The sequence below is a fragment of the Argentina anserina genome, chromosome 3 (genome assembly GCF_933775445.1).
Source record: "Argentina anserina chromosome 3, drPotAnse1.1, whole genome shotgun sequence".
Taxonomy (NCBI): Eukaryota; Viridiplantae; Streptophyta; class Magnoliopsida; order Rosales; family Rosaceae; genus Argentina; species Argentina anserina.
In genome coordinates, this window is record NC_065874.1 from 2,432,943 (window position 1) to 2,454,434 (window position 21,492).

At 37.7% G+C, this 21,492-nt stretch overlaps 2 protein-coding genes across 2 annotated transcripts; both read left to right on the plus strand.

The window, feature by feature from the left end:
- The first annotated feature begins 245 nt into the window (after positions 1 to 245).
- LOC126788228 (L-type lectin-domain containing receptor kinase VII.1) lies at positions 246 to 2,963 on the plus strand. The gene is made up of 2 exons (XM_050514200.1): positions 246 to 2,296; positions 2,848 to 2,963. The coding sequence occupies exons 1-2, from the start codon at positions 247 to 249 to the stop codon at positions 2,928 to 2,930; spliced, it is 2,133 nt and encodes a 710-aa protein (XP_050370157.1). The 5' UTR covers position 246; the 3' UTR covers positions 2,931 to 2,963.
- A 5,804-nt stretch (positions 2,964 to 8,767) lies between these two features.
- On the plus strand, positions 8,768 to 10,524 carry LOC126788231 (uncharacterized). Its single transcript, XM_050514203.1, has 3 exons — positions 8,768 to 9,046; positions 9,158 to 9,377; positions 9,869 to 10,524. The coding sequence occupies exons 1-3, from the start codon at positions 8,810 to 8,812 to the stop codon at positions 10,297 to 10,299; spliced, it is 888 nt and encodes a 295-aa protein (XP_050370160.1). The 5' UTR covers positions 8,768 to 8,809; the 3' UTR covers positions 10,300 to 10,524.
- The last annotated feature ends 10,968 nt before the right edge of the window (positions 10,525 to 21,492 follow it).

Sequence of the window (21,492 nt, forward strand, 5' to 3'; positions counted from 1 at the left end):
AAAAAGTAGCGGCGGTAGTGCAAATAAAAACAGATAAGCACAAACCGACAACACTTGCAATCCGACCTCGCAAGTCAAACTTTGTACATTTTCGTAATTAACTGCATATCAAAGGGTCAAATTTCCCTTCCATCAGTCAACTCAAATCCCCCAACTCTTTGACTACAAGCCTTATCACCGCCCATATATCTTACAAACTCAACTCCTCTGTTTCACCCTGTTTCACATCCCCCCTGCTTCTCCACCATGAGCACCCTCCTCCTCATCTTCCTCATCCTCCTCTCTCTCCACCCACTCTCCGCCGTCGATTTCATCTTCAATGGCTTCAACTCCTCCTCCGACCTCCTCTTCTTCGGCAACGCCACCGTCTCCTCTCAAATCCTCACTCTCACAAACGCCACCAGCTTCTCCATCGGCCGAGCTCTCTACAAATACAAAATCCCGACCAAACCTCCAAATTCTGCTTCTGTCTACCCTTTCTCCACCTCCTTCATCTTCTCCATCGCTCCGATCAAGAATGCTCTTCCCGGCCACGGCATGGTCTTCCTCTTCACGCCCGCCGAGGGCATAAACGGAACCAGCTCCACCGAGCATTTAGGGCTGTTCAACTTCACAAACAGAGGCAGCTCCAAGAACCATGTTTTCGGGGTCGAGTTCGACGTGTTCAAGAACCAGGAGTTCAATGACATAAATGACAACCATGTGGGAATTGATGTGAACTCATTGGAGTCGCTTGATGCATACGAAGCGGGGTATTGGACTGGAAATAAGGTCTTCAAGAAGTTGAAGCTCAACAATGGCGTCAATTACCAGGCTTGGATTGATTATAGGGATTCGGTGATTAATGTGACTATGGTGAAAGCTGGGATGCCGAGGCCGACGACTCCATTGTTGAGTTATGTTTATAATCTTTCTGATGTTTTGGAGGAGGAAATGTTTGTAGGGTTTACAGGCTCGACGGGGGCGTTAGTTGAGAGACATATGATTTTGGCTTGGAGTTTCAGCAATTCTAATTTTTCTATGGGTGAGAGTTTGATCACTTCTGGATTGCCTAATTTTGTGCTTCCTAAGGCATCGATTTTTGAGTCTAAAGGGTTTATTGCTGGAGTTACAGTAGGGGGTTTCATTGCAGCTTGTGTGATTGCTCTGTTTACTCTGTTTTTGATCAAGAGGAAGAGGAGGAGGAAAAGGGAGAGAGATGAAATGGAGGATTGGGAATTGGAGTACTGGCCTCACCGGATTACTTTCTCGGAGATTGAAGCAGCGACGAATGGGTTTGGGGAGGAAAATGTGATTGGTATTGGAGGGAATGGGAAGGTTTACAAGGGTGTTTTGGCAGGAGGAGCTGAGATTGCGGTGAAGAGAATTTCCCCTGAGAATAATGGAATGAGAGAGTTCTTGGCTGAGATTTCAAGCATTGGGAGATTGAAGCATAGAAATTTGGTGGGGTTGAGAGGTTGGTGTAAGAAAGAGAAGGGGAATTTCATGTTGGCCTATGATTATATGGAAAATGGAAGTTTGGATAAGTTGGTGTTTGATTGTGATGAGAGTAAGATGTTGGATTTTGAAGACAGGATTAGGGTTTTGAGAGATGTGGCTTCTGGGGTTTTGTACTTGCATGAAGGATGGGAATCAAAAGTGTTGCATAGGGACATTAAGGCAAGCAATGTGTTACTTGATAAGGAAATGAATGGAAGGTTAGGGGATTTCGGGTTGGCGAGGATGCACGGCCATGGTGATGTGCTCGGCACCACTAGGGTGGTAGGCACCGTGGGCTACTTAGCCCCGGAAATCATTCACGTCGGGCGAGCATCCGCCCAAACGGATGTTTTCGGGTTCGGAGTCTTGATTTTGGAGGTGTTGTGTGGGAGGAGGCCTATAGAGGAAGGGAAACCACCCTTGGTGGAATGGGTGTGGCAACTCATGGGGAATGGGCAATTGCTAAATGCATTTGATGAGCAGTTGAGGAGCAGAGGTTTAGGGTTTAATGAAGAGGAGGTGGAGAGGGTTTTGCATTTGGGATTGTTGTGTGCTTACCCTGACCCAAATGCAAGACCATCAATGAGGCAAGTGGTGAAAATTTTGGAGGGGAAGAATGATAACGAGGGAGGTGATGAGTCGGAAACAGAGCAAATGGATGCTTATTTGCTACATAAATTGGAATCAAAGGAAATGTGGTCCGAGTTCTCACATAATTTTGGGTATGGATTATCATCACACCCAACTTTTGATGATATCAAGCAGTCTATGTCCAATTCAGCATCTCTTTCTTGGTCCAGTACTAGCATAGTGGACGGTAGGTGAACTCTTCATCATATCCCAATTATTTTTTTCATACATATATAACTTGATTTGGTGTTGTACATGAACATTACTTGTAAATATGAAAGAACATGACTAGCTTCATGAGTGAGTTCAATGAATGCAGGCATCATGCGAGTCTGAAGTTTCATTCCTTTATTATAGTTGTTTGCTATCTTCAATTTTGAGATTTATGCCCATGAGTAGCTTAAAGCTGCTACAGTTAAAGAATTATTATCTAGGAATTATGTTGTCTTGTTAACAATGATGAAAGGAAATGATACTCCAATAAGATAGTTACGATTTTGGGTAGGAACTATGAAGGTTGGTAGTCGTAGAATGATCAATCTCTTGAAAATCATCTAAAAATGAAGAAGAAGATGGGCTTATGATGGCCAGCTAAAAATGGACTAGTGTACAGGACAATGTAAAGCACATAAACATTATTTTTGGGTCACTGACACACATATTGAGTGTTTTCCATGCATTCTCGATCAATTTTACCACCAGGTAACACATTAAACTCCTCCGATCGGCATGTCGCAGATGATTTCACTCGAATGAGGTATTTCTTCGTGATCTGTAATGCCCGGCCGGCGTCCGAATTCTGTTGTAGATCACTCATTTGATAGCGTAACACATTGACATATTCCATGACGGCGAGGACTTAGCTGGGCCGATCCAACTAGTCATTGGAATGAGATTGATCAACAATATGAGTCCAGCTAGATATATGGATAATGTTATTTTACCTCTCATTATTCAGAAATGGACGATGTGCGCATGTGGGAGTGACTCACTACTCACTAGTCAGTGGGAGGCATAAAATGATAAACAGATGAGTCCTCATCGTCTTCCTTTTCTCAAGGGACGGGCAAGACAGAAAGGAAAGGATCGACTTATAGTCTTATGTTGTTGGTTCTAAATCGATGGGATTACACGTCCACTCAGTTTTTGTTGTTGCCAGTGGTTTTGTTTCTCAGTTATCACGACATTTTCCCATTGACCCATTGACAATGTTATGTTCATTATCTGCATTGATTGTTTCTAAGGTGAAATTTATATGAAAAAAAGCTCGTCAACAAATTAAATTATTCATCAAATCTTGCGAAACAGACAAGTAGAGACTACATATGAGAAGGACAAAAAAGACACCACATCAAGGTGTTGAACCTTATCAGCTGGACGCTTCCACTCAACTTGAAGTCCTATCTGAATGCAACTGGTATGAAATTTATCAGGATCCGTCTATTTGGATTAGCCTTACGTGCACCACAAATTTTCTGTGGTTTTTTTTACCATCTTTGAATCTTTGAAGTCTCCGACTCTCAGTCCCTTCTGAATTTCCTAACGGTCCATCATGCTTGCATGCCTACTACGTGGCTGGACCTCGCAGGTCTAGCTCGAACTCGATCAAGTTTGTGTCTCTGTTTGAAATTTCTGGCATGCATCCAGAAACTCATACAGTGATACAGAGCTTCTGGAAGAACCTTTGTCGTTCTAAACTTCGAATGCGGACTCATCCAGCTTTTCCTACCACCTTATCAGCCACGAACAAGGCCGACCAGCTCGGTCATCGATCACACATCAAATTTGGTACCTTGTCGTATCCATCACAAAATGGCGACAATCTAAATGAGAAACTCACACACTGGAATACGCTTTGAATAGATATTGGGTATTTTCTTTTAGACGATGCGAATATATATACATGTGTACAACATGCTGACATGCATGTGTATGCCTATAATTTTTTGTAATAATTTCAAAACTTCATGTACACCGATATTTCGGTTTCCTTTCTGTCAACTATAAATTATACATTATGTTCTTATCTTCTTATCCTTTTTTTGATCCAAAGGGCATTTACCATCTAAATGATGTGTTCAAATATATAAGGCCATTCCACTAAAGCATCTTTTTTTTTTGTCTTTTAAAAGAATATGTCACTAGATTAGTTTCTCGATTACATTTCAACATCTCCACTATTCAACATCTAGAATTTAATGTGTAAATCACATATGTAAAATTGACGTTTAAAACTAAGATTTAACCTTATAAGCATGAACGGTTCAAGTTTGATAGATTTTGCGCGTCCATTGCTTTCACCAAGTTTGATATCTTAACAATCATCATTTTGACTAAAAGTTTACAAAGATGATTTACACATTACAACCTAAAATTTAAACGGTGGAAATGTGGAAATGTAATCGAAAAATTGGTGAATGAGCTATCCATTTAACAAAAAAATTCTCTTAGTGGAATGGCCATTATATATATATATATAGGAGAATTTTCAGGTGCGGACGCTGTGCACCTGAAACGGCCTATATATATATACACACACATATATGCCGGTTATGGAGAGAACGTCCGCACAACCTTTAAAGTGCTGACGTCAAAGATCACGCCACTATCCGCGTTGTCATTGCGCGTTGTTGGTCGGTGGAATGTCCGACGTCCTCTCTCTCGATTGTTTTCATATATATATATATACTTGTTATTGTCAAAATACGTCCCAGTTATACAGCAGCAAGCGAGCCACACAATTGCTTAAGGATATACATGATATACTTGGTCGATCGATGGCATGATATATAGCTTCTTGGTTACTTGGAGTATTAATTTGGGTTTTTCATGTACGTACGACGACACATGTTTATGTTGCTTTCGTCAGTGTTCATCGAATAATAGTTACCAAGCTCCCAGATATAGCTTGAATGAAGCAGTTGACAAGTTATAAGTCATCGCCACGTACATTGGATCAGTGACTAATCAAGGTCATCAGGTTAAGATCCGAAACATGAACATATATTATTCAATATGCTCAATGGATACGGTAGCTAGAGCCCCAACTTGATCTTTTATAAACGAGTTTAGATATGTATGATGATTCGACAAACCTTATTGTGTTTGTAGATCTTAAGTGTTAACCCAATCCAATATATCTCATCCCAATCTATAAGAATCAGCAAATTGGCAAAACTAATGTGGCTGTGGTCGACAACTAGTATCTGGATTCACAGTGAATTTTGATTCCCAGTTTTGTTCTTTATCGTATCTTTAAATTACATGCTGCCAACTATAAGCACTCTATTAGATTAACTCAACATGCATCGCCTGTTAATAAACAATGACCAATTCCATACACCGATTAAGAAAGGCAAGTTGATCATTCGAGTTCCAGTTGTTAATTAAGTAAGGAAGACCAGAAAATAATATGGCCAAAACTGAAGCTGGAAAAAGTGAAAAACTTGGAATATATCGTAGAATTAATAGTTTACTTGGGGACCGGAAAACGACTGCAAAAATTGTAAGCAACGTACGTACATTATCTATGGATCGGGACGTGAACATGTTAAAGATGAAAAACAAGCTTATTTTGATAGTAAATCAATGTAGTGTTTGGAAGGATTAGTCCACTAGACTGACGTTGTATATATTTTGACCACGATGACATGCTGTGCTTCTAATCAATTATAGTATATTACTTCATCAAGGCCTATATTACCTAATTGGCAGAAATATCACACCGACACTTTGTTCATTACAATTTTGAAAACTTCACTTTAGTCATTTAATTATACTACTTGCATGTCATATTTGTCATTTTGTATATCTTTTTTGTTAGTTGAATGTTAAATCCTAATATATAGTATCATATTTATCATTCTAATTAATTAGAAAATAATTAAACTGTTGTGCTAAAGATTAAGAAAAAATTATCGTTTGATTACTTTAATCTCCGAACTATTCTTCAAGTTAACAAATAAAAACAGTGAAAATAATAAATAGAATGACCAATGTGATATACATATAGTATAGTTAGATGACCAAAGTGAAGTTTTCACAAATTTAAGGACTAAAGTGTCGATCGAAGCATGCTTTAACGATCAAAGTGATATTTCTTCCTACCTAATTACTTATTTACCGATGTAGATGCATGCCTAGCTAATTAATACAATGTGGCTGGTGGGCAATCTTCTAGGTAGAAAAGCTTGATGATCTTTAGTTTTTTTAAAGGATCTCTAGGTAGTTCAATAGCGCAAGGTATTATCTTCTCATTATGCATGCTTTCATATGATGAGGTCTCATTGTATATGATGGAAAATACATCTCTATAGACTATGAGAAGATGTTGGTGGAAATTTTAGTCCATAAACCCTTAAGACCTAATCACACAAGTAAGCGGTATTCTAATAATGAATTGTTCTACAATTCAACGATACGTTATGCATTATGTATAAATTAAATTTAGTGACGAGCTTAATCCTTTCACTAGTAGTTATTATCAATCGATAATTTATAACACGGAGTTATGAAGCGATTAGCATTGCACTATTTCGGATGACTTCATTAGTGTTAAGTCAAAATTGATAATAATCTAGATTACGTTCATGTAAGGGTGGACTTGGTTCCATCGGTTCGGTTTAAGAGCACTAACCGAAAACCGAAACCGAGGTCTCGGTTTTGTATTTCTCAAAACCGAAACTGAAAAAAATTATCTATTAACCACGGTTTCGGTTCACCTATAATTCGGTTCGGTTCGATTTCGGTTAATAACCTATCATTTGTAATAACTTTTCACACTTGACTTAAAACAAAAGTTAAAATCAAAATAAAGTAGTAAGCTACAAGTTTAGTACTTCAAATTAGTAAATAAGTAAACTAGATTGCAATAAGTTATAAACAACAAATAAAATCAACAAAGTTACGATAGAGTATTAACCAAACGTAATATTTAATGAGTTAAAGACTGTGAGCAATTAAGTTAGACATTTCGAGGTCATTATCATGTAAAATCATGTATATCGTATGTAACTCTTAGTAAATATAAACATGTTATACACCTATTACTATATTAAATATTAATGATTAAATACATATATGTCGATTCAATTCGGTTCGGTTTGATCGGTTTTTTACACGGACGAAACCGCAAACCGAAACCGAACTATTCAATTTGATGTAAAACTGGAACTGATAGATCGATTTTGTTCGGTTTCGATTTTTCAGTATCGGTTCGGTATGATTTTGGTCGGTTTTCAGTTTTTCAGTGTCTAAAAGTCCACCCCTACGTTCATGTATGATGTGCGCACAGCGAACTAATCATCTGATCGCGACAGACTATATGAACAAAGACGCATTAATGTGAATGATTCAGAAGAAAAAATTGGGCTTTCTAATGACCAAAACGCCCCTTCAACCACCTCCTCGCCCACCGTCGCCAACCTTCTAGTTCCCGTCCTTATCCGGAAACCAGAGAGAAAAAGAGATGATTAAGCGAGGCCCGGACGCCGCGTATTCAATCTCAATCCAATACTACGAAGTACCCTCCAATCACTCCATAATGTTGGGTAGGTTGCCGGACACATGGGCCCCTCAACGGGGATAATATCCATCGATCCACGGCTGATATTGCTCCAATTTCCTCATCAAGCTAATAATTCCATCGTGTTTAGGGGCCTACCAATCAAATAGGTAGAGCAATTTAATTTCTAATTTCTTGTTTTTTGTTAATGGAAGTTGGATGTACTCGAATATCCCCCCGGTCCAGAAAAACCAGCAGAACTACTTCCAAAAAAAAAAACCCAGAACTGTTGCAATTATTGGAGTTGACTGACGTGGATCCTCGTCGCCATGCAGCGGAAGTAAATTTACTGACCGTTTTTTATTTCTCTACCCACCTAAATTAATGTTATGGGTTCTTTTTACTTACTATATTTCTATCATAATTAATTATTAAAATTTTAAAACTATTTATTAATTTTTTAACTTAAATTCAATAATAATAAATAGTTTTTATACAAAGAGTCTACGGTTTCAAGATAGAGTTTAAGATTAAAAAGTAAATTTACCGATTATCTTTTTTGACCACTCTCGTGTCTACTTACTTAGATAAACGTTATGTATCCTAAATTAACTATGATATAATTATGTTTATCTAGATTAATTAATAACACATAGTAAAAATAAATAATTAATTAATTTATAAAATTTAAGACATGTGACTTTTACGGGTGGACATGAGTAGACATATAAGGGGTGATCCACGAATTTACTTATTTAATATTAAAGATTTAGGGTTTTAAAATTTTTAAAATTTGAACACTAAACTCACATAAACACTAAAACCCCCCGTAAACACTAAATTCTAAATTTGAAAAATTATAAAAATAATAAATTTTAAAATTTTATTAAATGTAAATTAGATAAATATTATTTATTATTATTAATTTATATAGATAACTACATTTATATCATAATTAATATATAACATGTGTTATTAATCTAAATGGATGACATGAAAGTAGTCAAATAAAGTTGTTTTGTCCGTAGCAACCAAAACCAACCAGTGAAATCTATGGGCCCTATCCTAATCCAAACAGTGAGGTTTCGTTACCTGCTAGTGGTATGTGTATGTGACTATATATATGTATGAAAAACCCACAAGATTCTTGCCAAGTTAATCACACCATTTGTTTTGTGAACCACCTTAGTCCAAAATATGGCCAGAATTCCGGCAAACACTGCACAGGAGCTGTTGGCAGCGAGCTTCTCCGGCATGGTTTTCGGGTTTCTGGAAGATGGATGTCAAGAATTCGAGCAGAGTTACAGCAGCAGCGACGGGGGCCAGAGTAGTCAAGAAAATGAAGCGATGTTTGACATGGACGATGATCAAGAGGATGCCGGAGAGGATGAGAAGGATAAGAAGTTTTGGGAGAACCAGAACCAGATTTTACAAGTAATTACTTATCTAGCTAGCGTTGCGTTCTTGAATTCCTGATGTAGTGCTAGCTAATTAACGTTGTGAAATGAGACAAGTATTAACTGTTGTGATCGATCTGTGTTGCAGGCCACGTTGTGTAGGACTAGTTCTCTAGAGACGACGATTAGGAGTGTGACGAAGGAGGCGGTGAGAGAATCGGCAGGAGCTGGGGTATGCGGTTGTGGGAAGGCTGCGAGTGGTTGCCGGAGTTGCCTTATGAGGGAAGTTTGCGGCAGGCTTTGCAATGCTGGTTACGACAGTGCTATATGCAAGTCCAGGTGGAGAAGCTCGCCGGATATTCCTTCAGGTAAGAAAACCGACCACGATTATGTTATTCAATCAATGTTATTTGATTATTTAATTAGCCTGATCGATCACGTAACTCCTCCTTTTTTCTATGTAAATTGTCATTATGCCTTGATCATCCTCCATCTTTCTTAAACATCTTGATTTCCTCATTATCATTGAAATAATGAGGATCGAGATCATTGAGGAAGATGCTCATGATTAAGACCTAATCTTAGAATACATATATCCTAATCTCATATACTTCTCTGTTTCTCTGATAAGTGATCTAACATCTTTATAATAATGATTTAAGTTCTACCAATTTGCTCTTTTTCTAAAACTAGTTTGAATCTGTGAAGACTCTGTTCATCGCTATAAACCAAACCAAAAAGATATTGTATATTGGTCTGGTACTCTGATACACAGTCTACCCACTCCTTAATTGGGATTATTTCGAAAATTTGGTAAACAACTTGGTTATATTAAACCTTGCGTTTTCTCTGTGTTTAGGCGAGCACACATTTTTGGATGTAGTGGACAATTCAAGCTCCAGGAAAGGACAGGTGAGGGTGATCATAGAACTCAACTTCAGAGCCGAGTTTGAGATGGCCAGAGCAAGCGATAAATACAACAGATTGGTGCAACGACTTCCCGAAATCTTTGTCAGCAAGGTTGAGAGACTTCAAAATTTGATCAAAATTTTGTGTTCGGCTGCCAAGAAGTGCATGAAGGAGAAGAAAATGCACATGGGGCCGTGGAGAAAGCAGAAGTACATGCAAGCTAAATGGCTTGGTGCGTGCAAGAGAACGACGTCAACACCACCTTTCTCAATGGGGCAATCGGATCGGCTGCGTCTGAGGCCGAAGTCATCAATGCTAACTGTTGATTTGCTAGGGGAGATAATGCCTAATATGCATTGCGCAGCGGTTGCAGTTGTGTGAATTGTTCATCTAGCGTTTCGTTCATGATCTTTTTTGCCGATGAGTTTGATCCTAAGAACTAAAGAAAGTCGAATATGGAATAGTAGTACTTGCGAGTCCGTTTGCATGTACATATTGTATAGACTAGGAAAAAAAATCATATTTTCATCCTTAATTAAGGCTTGATCTGAAGTAACAATAAATATATTAAGGTTCGATCTGAATAAAAATAAATATATCCCCATTCATACATGTCTGTGTTTGTCTGTAGATATCGAATCTGGTCTCAAAATCAGAGAGCTAAACATCAACGGAGCGCGACTAATGCATGAGATGATCAGTGATCAGATAAAAAGAAACACGTACAATTGGGTGAGGGACTGATCGACAATAAAAATAAGAAGACTCACTCTATCGATTCATTCCATTGAAATGTAAAATGGATTATAGATTGAACGATGTTTAGAGATACTGAATTCTGTGCTGTAATTTTAATAGAAGCATATATTTGGTATTGGAGGTATCTCATTCTTTGTTAAATTTTTGTCATTATATAATTTTATCATGGTGTAGATTATATATATTGCGAATTGAACACCATCTCCGTATCTAAATACACATTATTGCTACTTTCGTCATCTCTTATAAAACAGGGCTAGCTAGGGTACATGGGACATAGTTTATCTGCTGAGAGATGCATACTGGAGATGAGCAATAGCCCACCGTTTCATATAAAACACAAGATGATGACAGTGAACATTCAATTATCACATCACCGATATCATTTACATCAGTTTTAATCATTCAAGACCATTATTCATCCCCATCAGGTCATATATAAAACTCCAAAGCCACGTACTGTTCCTCCTCATGTCTGATTCATGCATGCTCCGACATATGGTAACAACAGAACTTTGTCCATTAGCATCCCCTTCATGCGATCGGATAATAGTTTCGGATTCTTTTTTGTCCCTGGAATATGCTTCTGCATGCCAATAGATGATAAATTAATAAAGAGTACTGTATGTCTTTTCATCCAAAAAGAAGAAGATACTGTAAGTTTGATAGCTAGAGCAAGTCAGATTTGGTTCAAATTCAAAGATTAAGTAGTTGACGGTCTAATGCCAATTATGGGATATTTGGCTTAGGTTGGATTACAATACAGTCGTGTGTGTGTGTGTGTGTATATATATATATATATATATTCTTGCGCGCTATCCATGCATGTATGAGTTTTTACTTTGTATTGGATGATTACCCAATCAGTGTTTGATTCCTGAAACATGTTATTGCAGAAACGTACAAGGTGCAAAGCTTAGCTGAACAAAATGTATATAGAGGGTATGAGTAGCCTCTATATAGTTGGACTAGCTAGTCTCGTGCAATGCGATTTGGACTAATGTGTTATCTTTGGGCTAATGTCTTCCGGCTTCCGCTATGCAAGGAAAAATCTCTCGTGCTATAAGAGGAAGGTCTCTCGCTCTTTGGCGAGGAAAGTAGTTTTGACTTCGCAACAATATGCATAAAAAATTTAATTGTTTTCTTGAACAATAGTTTGAATAATTCCTAGCTAGTTTTATTAGCACAATCAAGTTTGATATTTGAGTGTGTGCGTCACGCATTCTTTAAGCATCAATTTTTGCTTAAGTAGATAAGTTATTCATGTTTAGTTAATTGAATTACAATTAAACTTAAACATGGTTGTGGCATAGCAAATTCTTGTACTGAAGTTGCTAACGGCATTTTGCGTTTTGTGGGCATGCTTATGAGCCTTCAAGATTTGACAAAAGCATGATATTCGTTTGTAAGATATGACATGTGTTTTTGCTAGCTCTACAAAAATGTTGTAGGAAATGCTTAAAAGTCATATGAGCATGCATATCAAGTGTGATATATTTGTAAGCATCCATAAAAAGTAGTAACATTATGTAAAGATTATGTGTGTAGAGAGACAAAGCATTTTACTTATCTTATGCCACTCTAAAATAAGCATGGATAGCGATCAATGCAAGTACTAAAATCATGTTGGAGTTGTCGCTCCATTGTTCGGGGGACTGCAAATAGCCTTTTGGTTTTGCGTTTGAGGAGATGCCCGGTTTGGCGTCGTTCTCCTTTCAATTCCTCGTAGTAAAACAAATAAGTCATTAGGAACTTAATTATATTGATTTAGTGGACTAATTTGCACTGTCTGCTTGTGACTATTTGTTGTCATGCATGCATAGATATTGCATGTGGTACTGCAGCTATCTAGTGTCGTATGCAAGTGTGATGTCCTACTGTTGGATAATCATACATGCCGAAGCTAATTTTGCAAGAGAATATTAACAGTGGCATTGATGCGCTAAATATAAAGTTCGCTTCTCATGCGTAACTATATATATAGCATAGTGTTTTGCATATATATATATGGGTAACCGGGTATACTCATTGCGCTCTATCGGTATTGGCCACATAAACTCTTGTATGAGAAACATATCATGTGTATATGGCATGCAAAAGCTACGTATTGACTTACGTAAGGTTGACAAGTGATATATTTATATATATATATGTGTGTGTGTGTAATTGATGCGTGGCATCATACCATAGTAGCTCATGCAAATGGATTTAAACATGGCATCTAATAGTTATCCAGCGCTCTGGCGTGCATGTATATTGGTTGTAAACATGCTTCACAATCAAATAGTTACAATGTGATTGGCTGCATGTATAAAGATGATTTTAGCTTTGTAGATCTGAAAGCAAACTTCTTTGTGCTTTTGCGTTGCGGGACTCTGTTGCGCGCCTGTGTTGTTGCGTGTTGACTTGTCTTTGTGATGGTGCTAATGGGAGTGCTATGCGCTGAGTTGTGGCGTTGCGCGGTGTTGTAACTTGTAAGGCAGTGCCCGTAATTGATCTTGCGCTGGCGGAGGATTCATTGCGCTGCGGTTTTTTTTTTCAAGACGCTAGCTACGATGCGGGCTTGATATTAGGGTCATTGGTGCAGTAAAAGGATGGTCAATTAGTCAGTTAGGATTTATTTGAATTCATGTTTGATAATAACTCCTACTTATAAGGAGCATGATGTTAGTATTTGACTTATTATGTAGTTGTGTTACTACGATCTTTAGAGGTGTTAAAGACGTGAGTTGTTCTTTGTTTTAGTTATGTGTAAAGAAGGCTTTATAAGCCAAAGCTCTTTCAATAATTTAATAAGAATCATCCTTCAGAAATTGTGTGCGTGAGATTTCATTGAGTTTGGTTTTTCAGCAGTGATATCAGAGCCCCATCCAATGGGCTTGATTGAGAGTAAACACGAGGGTGTGTGAGGAAAAAGAGAGAGTAAGAATTGAGAGAGATGGCAGAGGGAAGTAGCAATATCATTGTGCCTAAGTATGACGGGCACAACGATCATTGGGCATAATTAATGGAGAATCTCTTACGTTCCGAACAATATTTGGACGTTGTTGAAAACAGAATTACGTTGGAGACCGTAGGAGCAAGGACATTCTCCACCGTGGTGGCAGAGAGACGCCAAACCACTGAGGCTCAAGAAAAGTTGTTAGAAGAAAAGAACCTGAAGAATCTCAAGGCAAAGGATATTCTCTATCAAGCAATTGATCAAGATATTCTTGAGACAATCCTTGACAGAAGCACAACCAAGAAGATATGAGACTCTATGAGACAAAAGTCTTAAGGTTCAACAAGGGTCAAGCGAGCACATCTGCAAGATTTGTGCAAAGAATTTGAAGTTCTCCACATGAAGGAAGGAAAGTCAATAAATGCTTACTTTGCTCGTACTTTAACTATAGCCAACAAAATGAAGGTCATTAGGACTAATGGTGAAAGTATGAGTGAAATGACAATTATTGAGAAGATTTGAGATCAATGGTCTCAAAATTTGATTATGTCGTGTGCTCGATTGGAGAATCAAACAACATGGAAGAGATGACTATTGATTAGTTGCAGAGTTGTCTTCTTGTTCATGAACAGAGAATGAAGGGCCATGAAGAAGAAGAAGAAGAAGAAGAAGAAGAAGAAGAAGAAGAAGAAGAAGAAGTTCTAAAGATCACTCATGAAGATAGAGCAGAAAGAAGCAGAGGTAGAGGCGCATTTAAAGGTGCATTTCGAGGAGGACGAGGCAGGGGAAGGCAAAGCTTCAACAAAGCAATTATCGAATGCTTTGAATGCCATAAGCTGGGTAATTTTCAATATGAATGCCCTAGCTGGAAAACAAGAGTCAATTATGCTAAGTTGGATAAAGAAGATGAGATGTTGCTGATGACACATGTTGAGCTAAACAATGCGAATCGTGAAGGAGTTTGGTTTCTGTACTCCGGTTGTTCCAACCATATGTTTGAAAATAAGCAGTGGTTCATGGATCTTGATGAGAAGTTTAGACATTTTGTGAAGCTCGGAAATAACTCAAGAATGGATGTGATGGAAAGAGGAAACATCAAGCTGGAAGTAAATGGAGTAACTCAGATTGTAAGTGATGTTTATTATATTCTAGACTTGAAAAATAATTTGTTGAGCATTTGCCAATTACAAGAGAAGGGACTTGCAATCTTGATACAAAATGGAGTTTGTAGAATTTATCATCCTAGAAGAGGGTGCATCATGGAGAGTCAAATGTCCGCCAACATGATGTTTGTGTTTTTAGCAATGGTAAAAATACAGCCGTCAACTTGCTTTAAGGTAAAGACAGATGAGGCTAGTGAGCTGTGGCATTAACATTATGGGCATTTAAGTCACAAGCATCTGAGAGTCTTGTAGTACAAGAAACTGGTCAACAATCTTCCACAACTTAAAGCTTCGAGCAAATTATGTTCTAGTTGCATGGTAGGGAAGCAGCACCGAAAGGACAAGGACGTAGCTATACACGGGCTACGGTGGGCTGTAACTCACCTCAAATTACTAAAAAATATGTATTTCTATCTAAATTTTAGTGTAAAATTTTAAATTTTAAATATTAGCCCACCCCAAATTTCTATATATAGTTCATAAATAATCGTAAATTTTTTTCTAACCCAACCCATTATGAAATTCTAGCTCCGCCCTTGCGAAAGGACATGCCAAAAATGAATCAGTGGAGAGCTACACAACAACTTTAAATGGTGCATGCTGATATCTGTGGCCCTATAACACCAATCTCAAATAGTAACAAGAGGTATCTCTTAAATCTCATTGATGATTTCAATCGAAAACTTTGGGTGTACTTCTTAGCTGAGAAAAGTGAAGCTTTCAGTATGTTTAAATGTTATAAAAATCTTGTGGAGAAGGAGACTGGTTTGTCTGTGTGTGGTTTAAGAACAAATCGAGGAGGAGAATTTACCTCGAAAGAATTTAATGAGTTTTGCAAGGTTCATGGTATCATGCGACAATTAACAGCAACATATACACCCCAACAGAATGGTGTGCGTGAGATTTCATTGAGTTTGGTTTTTCAAAACTTGACAATTGCGTGGTGTTGAGTTTTGGCATTGGGTGTCCTCAGACTAGTGAATATTGTTGGCGTTGCGTGTGAACCTGCTTCGATAATGATTTTTTGAGTTACCCGTAATGACGTTAATGTGTTGGCACTTTGGCTTTGTTATTGCGCTGCGTTGCACATTGGAAACGTCGGGACATGGCACTGTTTCACTGGGCAGGGCGTTGCGCAGTGGTGTTGCTTGATGCAGTGTTGCGTCGATCACTTTTAATTGCACTGAATTGGGCGCTCAATGTTAAAGTTTTGGCGTTGCGGACTTGTGTTGTAGTGAGTAACTAAGTGATGGTGATGCGTGGTCGTTGCGGGAGTTGCTACGAGTAGGCGTTGCGGATTGGAGACGCCAGGTCGTGGTGTTGCGGGGAGGTGATGCGCGTTGCAGGGAGGAGTATCATTGCGCTGCTCTTGGAGGCGCTACAACTTTTTGTTTTTGTTGTGTCGTAATTACCTCATGGCGTGAGTGAGAGTCTACTAACGCCGCAACTACTCCTTGCACTCTGGCGGAGTTTCATGACAATGAGGAGATGGCGTAGTGGGCTTGCGACGGCGCTGTTAACAACGCATGTGAGGGATCGGTCCCCATTGCAGAATTTTGGGTGTCCAAATGGGTTGGCACCTGAGTGATGCGCAAAGCCCTGGTCTCTGCTAGTGCAAGCACAAGCTTGCTGCCCAAATTGTTGAAGCTTGCAGTTTGGGACTTTGAACTTTTGTTTTTGGGGGTGCTTGAACTTTTGTTTCCTACCACTGCGCATTGGCTTTGGCCTCCATAAAAGAATATAAAATTAAGTTACAAGAGACAACCAACATAAGAATATGGGTGGGTATAAACCGATTGTAAATGGATAAACCGACCGAACCGAACCGAATATATGATTTGACGACCGAATCGATTTCAAATGGATTCAAGAAGTTCAAAACCGAAATGAAATGGTTCGAAAATGGTTTCATAGGTTGAACCGACCGTTTATAAACCGAACCGACTGAATTAATTTTTATGTATTAAAAATAATAATAAATTCATTATAAGTTAATAAAGTTATTGTTTGCACATAAAATAACAAGAACTAAGTTTGGTGCAGTGGTTCCTTGTCATTCTCTACACCTAAGAGGTAAGGGTTTCGACTCCCACCTCATGCAAATTTTAAATTTTTTGCAATTGGGTCGAATTATCAGCTCATTTACAATGAATTCGGTTAAAACCATAACCGAACCCGACCCGATTCAAAATTCGGTCAAACCGAATTGTTGGCCCAACTCATTCAAATATGGTTTCGGTTTTTGTTTTGGCCCAACCGATTGAGTCGGTTTCGAAAATGGTTTGGGCCAAAAACCGACCCGAACCGAATTTGCCCAGCCCTACATAAGAATATGAATGGTCAAGTGACTAGTAAATATCATTTTATAATCATACTTTGTCCTCATTCCGCCGTAACTAAGGCATTTGAACTTTAATTTGGAGTTTTAGAATCTTATCTTTGATTGCAGGGAACGCTCGACGCTTGGACCTCTTATTGTTTGAGACTCGGTCGCTCGAAGTTTCTCTCCTTTGTGTTTTTTTATGGCGCCGATGCAGCTTGATGCGCAGCCAAGAGATAAGAACATTGCTTCTGAATAGAGGTGGCAAATGGGCCCAAAAGCCCGAGCCCGGCCCGTTAAAAATCGGCCCGAGCCCGTTAGAAGACCGGCACGGCCGGCACGATTAATTTATGGGCCGGCCCGTTAAACACATAATTTTATATTATTTATATCAATATTTAAACAATTATCATTATTAAACTTGAATATTATACTTTTTAAATTAAAATCTATTGATTATTTCATTATTTTAACTATAATATTTCACAAGTATTATCAAAATACTGAATAGAATGTCATTATTTTTTAGATACATAACATTTTTAAAATAAGATTATGAAATGTGTTGTAGTATTTTATTTTATTTTACTACTCTAAATAGTTATATAAAATAAATATTCAAAGTACATAATATTTTTTATTTTAATTGTGTAATATAATGCTTATGGGCGGGGCCGGCTCGCTTTTTGGCCCGGCTCGACATGGGCTTGGGCTGTGGGCCGGGCCGGGCTTAATATTTAAGGAAATGGCACGGCCCGAGCCCGTCACGATAAAGAAATGAGCCGGCCCAAGCACGTTTTTTGCCCGTTTAAAATGGACCGGCCCGGCCCGTTTGCCACCTTTACTTCTGAATTACACTGCTCTTCGGACTTGCTGACTTTTGTTGATTCTAGCACCACAACAAGATTTTTGATCCTCAATGCGCTCCGCAAATCCCCGCGAGATGAGGGTAAATCTTTGAAACGTTGGAAATTTATGTAGTACCTCTTTGTCATCGCTTCCTACAGACGACACCAATGTTAATATAGTTAATTGTCGGAGTGGCTAATCTACTTAGTTAGCTATTCATGAATTTTTGAGTGTGGGTTAGCGTTAGTTTGAACACCAGAAGTATAGTGGTTCATCTCTCTCTCTTTGAGGGTAATTTACGTCAACTTGAATCCACTATTTATAGACAAATAGCCTTATATTATATAAATATAATGGCTGGATCATTTCTAAGTGGGAGGAGATATCCTTTTTATAGGTAAGAGAACCCTCTCTTTTACATATTCTTCAATGTTGGACAAAGTTTCTAACTCTTGTCTTCAAAGCTTATTGTAGAGCTATCTTGGTGAGGCCGAAGATGACTTCCCGGTCATGTCTTGGCGGCTTCCGACTATCGTTTGAGTGCTTGTATGACGAGGTACGATATATATATCAAGGTTAAGTCTTATAGTGACTTGTAGGTCTGCCTAATGAGTGATAGTTATAGCCTTATAGGCAAATAGCCTTATATTATATAAGTATAATAGTTGGATCATTTCTAAGTGGGAGGAGAGATCCTTTTTATAGGTAAGAGAACCCATCTCCTTTACATATTCTTCAATGTTGGACAAACTTTCTAACTCTAGTCTTCAAAGCTTATTGTAGAGCTATCTTGGTGAGGCCAAATATGACTTCCCGGTCATGTCTTGGCGGCTTCCGACTATCGTTTGAAAGCTTGTATGATGAGGTACGATATGGATATCAAGGTTAAGTCTTATAGTGACTTGTAGGGTCTGCCTAAAGAGTGATAATTATGTTTGGTGTCATGTCATATTAGCTCTATGCTAGTGTAGGTATAAACATACATAAAAAAATTGCCATCAAGAGTCTTGTAAAAACATGACCACCACAATGCTCACACCACAGCATATTGTCACTGCAAACGCATCAACTTACAACTTACAATATACAAGAGCAGTATGCTTGAATAAATCAATTGAAAGCAGAACTAAAAGGTATAAGTATAGGCATCTAACGAACTTTCCCTATCCATTTCTTACCAACAATATATATTTTCCTTATTCGAAGAAAACAAAAGTTTTTATCCCAAATTATAATGATTTTCTTCGTAATCACTCAACATGTATGCGTCGAACACGAATATAACATTAGCGAGAATAAATGTATATTATTATTTTGCCTACTACTGTGTCTTCAGTATGATTAATATAAGCACAATCAGCGATATATTCTCTTCTACATTATGAATCTCATTAACGAGTTGCAGCATTTACAGTTAGCTATTGTGTTCATCAAGTCCTTTACTAGCTGTTCCTGAATCGTGCTAGGTCAACCCATTCGACCTCATATACTGCTTGGGCTTCTATATTATCTGGGCCATGTCTAAATAAGTACTTTCGGAATTTGGATCTCTACTTGAGTTCCATTGTTCGGTTATTAGTCTCGTACTTTCATTTCGTACAAGAACATAAATTATGTAGCTGGAGCGACAATTTTGTTTCTTTGATTTTAAAATTAAATATTTGTGACATCTTATATTTTATACTTAAAAATAATTTTATCAATTGACTTTAAATTAAATTAGTATATCTTTAAACTCAAATTTGTTGACAAACGTATCCATTTGTTAATTGACCGTTAGAATATTCCGTTAAGTTTTTAATGAGACTGAAACACTCCCAATTCAAATCAATTTATTTTCTTTTCTAATTCTTTTACTTTTTTCTCTTTTAGTTTTGGTTTATTTAATTCATCTTTAGTGCATCAAATATCTATTTGGGCTTTTTTGACCATTTGAACATAAACATGGAAAAACTTGCCCAAATCAGTTCTTATTACCCGATCGGTTGATCCAATGAAAGCAAATGAAGAGACATTTGAACCCCTCTTATATATTAACTACCCCTTCTCTAAACCCGATCTCATATCTCAATTCAAATCTCTCCCCCTTATGCCAACGTCGACATGGACCCCTTCTCCACACGACACCACCTCCTCGACGCTAATGCCACAAGGAAGACGACACCCCATGTCACATGTGCAATTATGTGGAGATTTTTATTTTCATATAAGAAAAAAAAACCTAGAAACTGATTCGCGCCTGAGCTTGATTCAAACCTGGGTATGCAAGGACAGAGCTAGAATTTCATAATGGGTTGGGTTAGAAAAAAAATTACGATTATTTATGAACTATATATAGAAATTTGGGGTAGGCTAATATTTAAAATTTAAAATTTTACACTAAAATTTAGATAGAAAGACATATTTTTTAGTAATTTGAGGTGGGCTACAGCCCACCGTAGCCCGTGTATAGCTACGTCCTTGTGGGTATGGAATCTAGATTCTTACCCCGACTACATTATAGTGAGTTTTACGTGCAAGTTTAGAATGTATGTGATTATATATTTTATTAATTTATTTATCTTCTATTAATAAAACAAAAAAGAGATTCCAATAGTTAAATTTTTGAACTACCAAACAAGTCCATAATTTATTAACTTTCACAAAACTGAACATAATGTATAAAAATATATTATTGTAATTTAGATACAAAACTAAAAAACAAAACCACCCAGAAAATTGTATGAGAGTAGAGAAGAAATTAGGAGTTTTTGCACGCGCGCGTAGGTGCATGTAGAAATGCTAGTATAACAATAATGTAATTGTTCTGTTTTCATTCTATAATTGTTGAGAATTAATCTGATACAGCGCTATTTGTTACTAGATACAAAATAGGTAGGTAAATTAGTTACGAGGAAATTAAGATTATAGACAAAGATCTTTTTTATAGGATCATGCGTTGAAGCCGAAAATAAGAACCTTAATAACTCAAAACATCATATCCATACGATTATTCTTAGACATTCATCATCCGGAACCGCCTCGAAACTAAACAAATAAAACTCACCACCAAGCAACAGTTAAGCACATCAAAATTGTTGTAGAAATGAAATTCCACACCATCAACGACCTTAATAATCAAAATCTCCGTAGTAGACCACCATTACTATCTCGTACACTAAAAATCAACTCATATCAATTCCAGTCCACATTTGGTGCTCCCTCCAAACCACATTTCAGGTATCACCTTACCCGCCTCACCTTCCAGATCTGCACCATTTTAATCCTTTCAGATTCTCCAAAATCTTCATATTCATATTGAGAATCAAATCATAATGATCCATACCACCCAAAAAAAAAAACCCGTCAAAAAGACTCGCACGTACAAGAAGATTACACCGTGCGAACCGTACCGTACAGAACCCCCCAAAACCTTATTCCCTCCGATAGTGACACATGGAAATATGGAATCCCACTTTAATTTCCTCCTCCATTTTTATTTTAGAAAATAAAAACTCTCTCTCTCCTTTTCTGCTTCGTCTTCTCTCTCTGTGTTTCATTTC